The sequence below is a fragment of the Cololabis saira genome, chromosome 19 (genome assembly GCF_033807715.1).
Source record: "Cololabis saira isolate AMF1-May2022 chromosome 19, fColSai1.1, whole genome shotgun sequence".
Taxonomy (NCBI): domain Eukaryota; kingdom Metazoa; phylum Chordata; class Actinopteri; order Beloniformes; family Belonidae; genus Cololabis; species Cololabis saira.
Window position 1 is genome coordinate 16,808,292 of NC_084605.1, and position 8,568 is coordinate 16,816,859.

At 48.2% G+C, this 8,568-nt stretch overlaps 1 protein-coding gene across 1 annotated transcript in view; it reads right to left on the reverse strand.

Annotated features, from left to right (window-relative positions):
* The window catches only part of srcap (Snf2-related CREBBP activator protein), a 53,566-nt gene extending 45,346 nt beyond the window's left edge, over positions 1 to 8,220 (reverse strand). Inside the window, exons 1-4 of the mRNA XM_061708111.1 lie at positions 8,016 to 8,220; positions 6,564 to 6,640; positions 2,816 to 5,793; positions 1,296 to 1,559 (exon numbers count right to left, since the gene is read on the reverse strand). Of these exons, the coding sequence (XP_061564095.1) occupies positions 1,296 to 1,559; positions 2,816 to 5,554 (3,003 nt within the window). The 5' untranslated portion in view covers positions 5,555 to 5,793; positions 6,564 to 6,640; positions 8,016 to 8,220. The remainder of the gene's footprint in view (positions 1 to 1,295; positions 1,560 to 2,815; positions 5,794 to 6,563; positions 6,641 to 8,015) is intronic.
* Between the last annotated feature and the right edge of the window lie 348 nt (positions 8,221 to 8,568).

The window sequence follows — 8,568 nt, forward strand, 5'->3', positions numbered from 1 at the left end:
CATCAAGCACAACTTTGAAAACTTGTAGTTATCTCTTTTCAGCGTTATATTCTATCCTCTCATCATGCAGGAGCGCTCAGGAGCAGCAGGGTGACGCGTTACCCACGTTTAAACGCTATAAATAAAGCATCTACTGGGCGTCTGAGCCACATCAGCTCCTTGTAGCTTTGCAGCGCAGCTGAACTGAAACAAAAGTAAAAAGCCTGACGGCTGCGTTTCTGCCTCAGTTTGATGCTCGTGACCTCTTCAGATGAGACATGAAACGGTGATTAACGGTGACCCTGCTGACGGCTGATTAAGAAGGTAATCCAGAGTTGTGGGTTTTCATGCTGACACACAAAACTGATTTGGAAGGAAATTTCTCTCGCTCTTTTAAAAAATATTAATCTGAGAAGTTTAAAGTGTAGGTAGTTTTAAGCGTGTACTTTTCAAACCGAGTCATTTGTAAATCTCTAAATGTTTTACTTCCAGTAGTTTAAGGATGGAAAACATAAAGGGGAATGAGGTGCAGGTCATCCGAGTGGCCGAGTGGTTCTGAGGAAAGGAACTCACGTATTTGCTGGATAAGCTGGTCAATTCTGCCTTAGGGTGCTTTCACACCTGTCCCGTTTGGAGCAGTTGTTCTGTAACAGGGAGCGTTTCCCCTTAAAGATCGATTCGTTTGGTATATATGATCACAGCAATCGCACTCGGATGCAGGACAAAACAAGCGAGCAGAGATCGCCTAGGAGAGGTGCGTTTGGAGTGAGAACATAATCGACACAACTCCATTCATTGTGTATGTGCTACCGCGGCGCAAGGAGAAGAGTCGGCGCAGCTTCCACCACCTTCTCTCCTATTGGACACAACTTTCTCTCTTCTCCCTTCTCTCCAATTGGATGTGCCGAAATGTCGTCCCAGCACGGCACGGTGAAATTAAAAAATGTTCAATTCGGGCGCAGGCGCGGCGCAAACGCCACGACAGGCGCCCTCTCGCGCGCCACCAAGCTCGGAGCGGTCCGCTCTTGCACTTTGCGCCCTCTATGTGAAAGGTAACCATTGTTGTTTTTCCCGGGGTACAGAAGAGGAAACTCATTTCTGACCAATGAGAGAACAGTTGGTTCATGCATGGAATTTGTTAACGGCTTTGAACCGCTACAGACGGTTGCCTTGTGAACACAAACACCACAAACGAAAAATTAAACAACTATCGATTTAGCCCCTGAATCGGAACAAAACTAACGGGCCACAGATCTGAAAGCATCCTTATTCAATACAAGACACAACAGGTTGAGTTGATGTTGAGCTCAACTCACATGTTTGGCCAGCTCTGCCATGTCCGTGTGCCGCTCTCCTCGGGACCGCTGACTGCTGGCCTGTTCCGGCGGAGACGAGGAGGAGCCGTACCCCACGGAGGTGGGAGAAACAAACTTGCCACTAGGACCTCTGAGAGGTGACAACTTATCCCGCCGTGGCGTGGTCCAGTCAGCGGTGGACGAGGAGCCGTGGAAGGAGGAGGAGGAGGAGGGCGAGGCCGGAGACGAGTTGACAGAGCCTCTGTCTGAGATCCACTGGCGCACCTGAGAGGGAAAGACCAGGATGAGGAGGACATTATTGCTTTTTAAATGGTGAAGTAGAAGATGCGGGAGGCTTAAGATGGACGCCACGTGCATGAACATGTGACCAGCACGGGTTTTAGAAAAGCAAACGTCCATCAGTGCTGTTCTACCCTCCGTGTGCAACCATGACAACAGGGAAACTTTAGTTCCTATTCTTCACAGTTAAGCCTGAATTATGGTTATGTGTTAAATCAACGCAGAGCCTACGCCGTAGGGTACGCGGCTACGCGGGAGGCTCTCCGTAGCCTACGCCGTAGCCTGACGTGTACCTCCCAAAAAATTTAACTACGCGTCGAGGTGACGCAGACCGAGAGGGCTGTGATTGGTTTGCTTGGTAGCAACGCATATCCGGTTTGTGAAGCAGTAGTGAACTTTCAGCGCTCTTTTCTTTGTTTGTGTGTGTGTGTGTGTGTGTGTGTGTGTGTGTTTTATTTTTTTTGGGTTGTTTTGGTTTTTTGTACAATAGTTGTCCTTATATCTTTGATTCACTGTGACTGGAAAAGCCTGAAGCTAAACAAAGTATCAACTAGCGCTCTGGGGGGGTATTGCACCGCAGCGAAATGGAGTGACGGAGAAGTCCGAAGGGTTCACGGTGGCGTCACGGCAACGGCCATAATTCAGGCTTTAGCAGTGGCCGTGGATGTCCGACGTTAGCGTGTGCAACCACCACTCACCTGGGGGAGCAGGGCCTGTCTGCCTGTGCTGGAACACACACAGGGCTTAGCACGCGACCAGCTCAAGTGAAACACACTGCTACATAACAGAGACATGGTTTGGAGGCGTTGCATTAAGGTGGGCCACACGCAGAGCGACCACACTGAAAACACACCACCCCACCTGAGCATGCTGGGATGCACGGTACCGCTTTTGTTCTTAACAAAAGATAAATCCTAATACTTTTTTTTGGTACAACTTCAACATGCTGCACATCACCACATCTTACAGAAGACAAAAAAACAAGGAGCCCCAAAGGAAACTATCATTTAGTACACAACTGGGTGCAGAAAGGAAAGTAAAATAGACCTGCCACAAACAGTAAGATGCACCAATAATTATTCATCTAATATGAACTGACACAACTGCTTTACTTTGGCAGTGAAGGTCAAACTTTTCAGTAGCATGTAAGGTTGTCTTATATCTGATGCCCAAAATCTGAGGGTCCAACGGTCTTGTTCTTTACTGAACACATTTAATAACCTGATTTCTGGCCAAAGTACCTTGTGTGATGAATTTGGAGCTGTACTCTCGCCTTCGTCAGCTTCGTCAGCTTCGTCATCACTGTCTTCCTCAGGACTGCTAACCTGTCCTGATGTTTCTGCCTCTGGCTTGTCCTCCATGTCCTCCCCCTCCTCCTCGATGTAGTCAGGGTGCTCGGTGGGGTTGTGGGGAACCGCAGACAGCGTGACTGTCCCTCGCCTTTCCTCCGATGCTGCAACCCTGTCAGGGGTGTTTGGGGTCATGGGTGGGGTGGCATCAGTGAGCACTGCAACATCCTTCGAAACGTGCTCTGCTGCACTCCTCTGTGTTTTGGTAAAGGTTAAGGCCTCAAATGTGCTTGTTGAAGCTGTGGGGGTCACAGATGGAGTCTGTTCAGGCTGAAGAGGGGTGGTGGTGCTCAAAGCAGGCTCCCGTACTGCAGGGGCTGCTGCCGGACCCGTGTGGCTGCTCAGCGCCACAGACCTGGACGAGGAACGCGCTGCTGACACAGTTCGGGGAAGGCACTCCTCAGACCAAGAGCTGTGAGCATTGGCCAACTTTCCATCTACGCTCTTTTGCAAGGACAGTGGGGTCAGGAGAGGAGTTTCTCTTGGTTTAAGAATAAGCAACTTTGAATCTATGACACCAGAGGAAAGAGAGGGGCATAATGATTTGGTTTTAGTGGGCACAAGAACATTCTGAATACTTTGTGATGGAGTTTCTTTGGTTCCTTGACCAGAAGAAACGCAGATCTCAGGCTTTGTGGCACTTACAACAGGCTGAACCAGAGAGGGTTGCTTTCCCAGCCCAGAGAAAGGGACTGAAACAGCGATGGATGACTGAAACCCCTCACCGGTAACAGCGATCAACGGGGATAAGAGTGATAATGAACCAGCCACCGTTTCAGCACCCAGTTTGGGACAAACTGTTTGCATTGCACCGAAGCCAGCCAGACCTCTCCGGTCCGAGTCTGCTGCATTCACCTCTGAGCACGGAGCCTCACTTGGTGAACCGGTGTGTGTCTGTTCAACTGTAAATGAGTCAGATGTAACCGCAGCTACTTGAACTAAACAAACCTCACTTGAGTGTGCCACTTCAACAGCTCGGCTAGAGTCCAGTACTAAATGCTGTCTGACTGCAGCTACTCCTGCTTTCTGCACGGACAAATGATGGGAACTATTATCACTTGATGAAGGCAAGGGATGCTGGGAAATTATGATGGTATCACTTTCACTGACTGCATGAATAGATGGGTCAAGGTCCTCTTTGATGGTGTAGTCATCAGCGTTTTCCAGTAACGCGTTGAATAAGTTCACCTCATATCCTGGAGAGTGAGGCATCTGTGCACTGCTGCTGGCACAGACCGTTTCCTCAGCAACCTCCTCCACCAGGCCACAGAACTCATACACTTCCACAGCCTGCGAAAACAGCCCTATACCTGGCTCAACACCTTCTTCATACAGCTTTGGTTCCTCGGTGGAGACTTGGTTAACGATGGCAGCTTCGCACACACTGCCATCTTCCTGTTGCAGGAGGTAGCTCTGATTCAGGTGCATGTTGGACCACTCTCCATCAATATGAGCTTCCTCTCTGACAACCACAATTTCTTGAGCATTCCCGGAGTGCACGATCTCAGCGATCAGTGATGTTTCAGGTGCCGGGACTTGATCAGAGGTGCAAGATGTTTCTGCCTTGGACACCTCCTCTGCCTGCAGTGACACGACGAGGCTGGCGTCAAACAGGGGGGGCTCTGTGGTGGGTTTGAAGGAGCTGTTCTGCACCGAAGAGAACTCTGGGGGCAGAGTTGACTCGGGTGAGGAGGTGGTGGTGTTGGTTTGTTCTTCCCTGGTGGTACAGCCCACCTGCTCTACTTCAGGAGGACTGCACTGGGGCACTGAACTCTCTTTTCCAGACGTGTATAATCCAGGGTGCGACTCTCTGGCCTTTGGGGCTTCAAGTATTTCAGATGAATGAGGATGCGTTTCTCTGTGAGAAGTGACAACAAAATCCGTAACACCCTTCAAGGCCTCAACCGATTCCAGAGAATTTGCTTCTTGTGTTTCTCTGGCAGTTGAGACAGTTTTAGGTTGTGTTTTTGAAATATCAACGTGTCTAATCTCTGTATTATCAACTGAGAACAGTGGGAGTGAGGCGTTTGAGTCCTGGTGACTGTCTGATGGCTGTGCAGGACCTGGTGGAGGTTTATGGCTGTCTTGCTCTCCGTGGGACTGCTTCGCGACACCGTGTTGTCTGGAGTCTTCAGCGTTAATGTCGATGCTTGTTTGTGGGGCAGGAAAGGGTGAGGCTGTGAAACAGGTCTGAGACTGGGGTTGTGGGAGAACACGTCCACCCATTGGCTCCTGTTCTCTGAGTACCACGTTCGTTTCAGTTTCTGGTTTATATTCCACGGGGGTGGACTGGTCGTCCTCTGTCCTTGACATAGCCACAAGTCCAGGGCTTTCTTGATTCGCCTGAACCTGGTTTGTCTGACTATTTGAGTGGCTTTTCTCTTTAATAGTTTGTGACCCGTATTGAAGCTCTTGCACTGTGCTGCCAACCTGTGAGGTGAGAGGAGGACATGAGGGGGTTGAGAGCCTTTGCATTTCAGCAGAGGAACTACAGTCCTCATTGGGGGATGATGGCAATGATCTTGCAAATCCAGCAATGTGCTCCTGAGCGAGAACTTCTTGTGAGACAATATCCTTAAAGTCGCTGCACGGTTGAGTTTCAGACAAGGGGGCTGGAGGGTTGTTTTCCATGCCGGGGAATGCCAAGTCGCTGCTGTCCGGCAGTGGCACACTGGATGGATTTGTAAATGGAGGGACTGGGCGGGGGGCAGCTGCAACCGGCTGCGGGGCATGCCGAGGGGACTCCCCAGCCACATTCTGCGCAGCCTGGGGGTTGCCACCCAGCACATCCACAGCCGGAGAGGCGTGCTGCCGCACCGCCTCCTCCCCAGCGCTTCCTTCCCCTGTGCTGCTCTTGCTACAGACGGCACCTGGGGGCGAGACAAGAGGTTCAACATTATGGATCAAACAAGCCATTCGTTGACGGGCTAACACATGAACATTACTCAGAGACTACCTGAAAAAGTATTCAGGGGACAGGGTAGCCAGTCAGTGCATTGTTTTAGTATTTATAAAACAAATGCAGAACATAATATTTTCATCACCTACAACTGTCTGACTCACTGCAGTGCAGAGACTACCATCTAAACCAGTTGCATGTAAATTTGCAACTGCCGAAATGCCAGACCAACTTATTCCCCCCGCCAGTTCCCTAGCATAAAACTGTGATGTCGTATCCCATCATGTTGTGAATATACCAGTAAGTGTCTACATAATTCAAGGTGAGCAAGCTTTCATGTATGGCACCACACATCTAGTATTAACTGTGGGGGAGAAAAAAGAAAAAAGAAAAAGGTAGTCTCATTCAACATCCTCAAGGTGCTAAAATCAAAACAGTGCATACTCTACACATCAGTCACTGCCTGCCCACTCTGGAGTATTGTCAGAGGTGAGAACAGATCTCTCTGATTTGTTGTCTGGTACATGTGTGAAAAGGTAACAACGATACTGAAACATAACTTTGCAGACAGTCAGGAGTTCATTTCAGGAAATGGCTTTCCTTAAAAAAAATATTTAAAACAATTTCATTTCCTGTTTAAGAAAATAGCTAAAAATACAGTAAATCATTTTAAAGACATCTTAGGAAGATCATAATCAAACACAAGGCACAACCTGGTAGTGGATGGCAGCGGCATCTCACCTGACTGTGGTGTGAGACACAGATCTTCTGTGCTTTCTACTTCCAGGATGATACAATTAGGACCCCTTCCACATGTTCTGAGGAAGTAGAAAAAGGAGAAACGGGTGGTAACTTCAATGAGCAAATATTTATCAAAACAAATAAAGCAAACTATTAGTCTTGGCACACACCACGATTCTGGTGAGAAGTTATGTGTGGGATTTTGAAGACAGACCTCAAATGAGCTTTATAAGACAAAGTGTGGGACAATGAGTAACATGTCACGTCAAGAGAAAGAAAAAAAATCAGCAACACACTTCGGATAGTGGCTTACTGCTGCAGCTGGCGTGTGAGTGGGTTCTCTTGCAGCAGGGATAAAAAGACACCGTGGGACAGCTTTAAACGAGCAGCTCAACTTGCGTTTGCTGCAGTCGCCCACAGCGAGACGTGGGGAGCCACGCGGGACGAAGCCGGCTGCCTGCGCCAGGCCTCCCCGCACACAGCCCGCTTCCAGGGACGAGCCGCCCCGCAAGCAGCTCTTAACAGCAGCTTCCACCTTCGGGAATCGCTGTTACTAACCAGTGGACGTGTGCTCTTGGCTGCACGGATGGTGTGAAGCAAAAATCCACTTTTCATTTGAGAGTGGCACTGAGACAACAAGCTTAAAACAGGGCTCGTGATTTACATATACGGGGCGAATAGGAAAGGAAATCCAGGCGAGACGGTGCGGGCTGATCGCAGGCTCGGCTCGCTCTCACCAGCCTCTACAATAACAGTGATTGTGTGGCACACGAGCCTCAGTGCTAACTAGCGCGCTACAAGAGTTAGTGGGGTGCGTTCATTTCATGCGCAGGCGCCCCATCCTTCCCGCACTTATGTAATGTTACAGCTTCAAAGAGGAACGTTTATTCCAACAGATTTGATAAGATAGAACACACAGACGCAAAACGCCTAAAAGTCGCATTAAAAGCCGCTTCTGCATGCACTACAGAGGCGGACAATCGCCAGTGACGTCACGGTGTGAGGTCAAATCTCTTACAAAATTAATTTCTTACAATTATTAAATTTCAATCACTAATTATAGTTCTGCACGCGTATGAAGATACTAAAAAATATAAATATTGTTATAAAGTTTCGTATACATTTCTCAATAATTAATAGGGGGATTCAGGGGGGGGTCCAAACCATATTGCCACAGGCTCTTTAAAAGCGACGTTTCAGAAATTACATTCACTATTTATTCAGTTAAGCAGGGTTACAATGAAATTAGTGTTATTGCTTTTTGACTCGCTATCCTGTCATAGGCCGGTAATTAATTAGTAGATTACGACAGCATTCAGTATTAAATCTAGTTTAAAATACTGATCATTTTAATCGCGTCCCTTCGCAAGTCTGCAACCCCCTCTCACACTCCCCATTACTTCCTCCTTGACCCCCTCCCTCTGAAGGCCGCCATCTTAAGTTCCCACCTACCTGAAATTTCCGACCAATTTTCTTTTACTAAATTCTCGTTGAAGGAGTCGTCATCCGAATGAAATCGTACTCAATCCGTGGTGCCAATGATCCAAACTTTCTCCCGGTACCCAACGAGGTACCACTAGGTCTGTGGGAAGAAGTTAAATTACGGACCGGGAGAGCCTGGGTCTCGGCGCAGGATGCAGCGGTCGCGGGGAGGAGACGTTACGCAGCGAAATGGTGGAGGACCGCCGCTGCTGACAACGTACAGGACGCTGAACTCTCGCGAGACGACGTCAAGCGCGCCACTTGAAAAGTGTACATATTGAACAACTTTTGCGATTTCTTTACCGATTTAAACGACTTAATACTCTGAGTTTGAAACATATTCATTACTTATTATACGCCTGCTATAGGAAAGATTGCAGTGTCATCAATTTAATAGTTTTATATTAATTACAACGAGCATACAGCAATAAGAATGTTACAGATCAGTAACAGATTTGGGTTACATTAAGGTGGATCATTTATGAAATATATGAAAAATATAGCAACAATTATGTCTGCACTT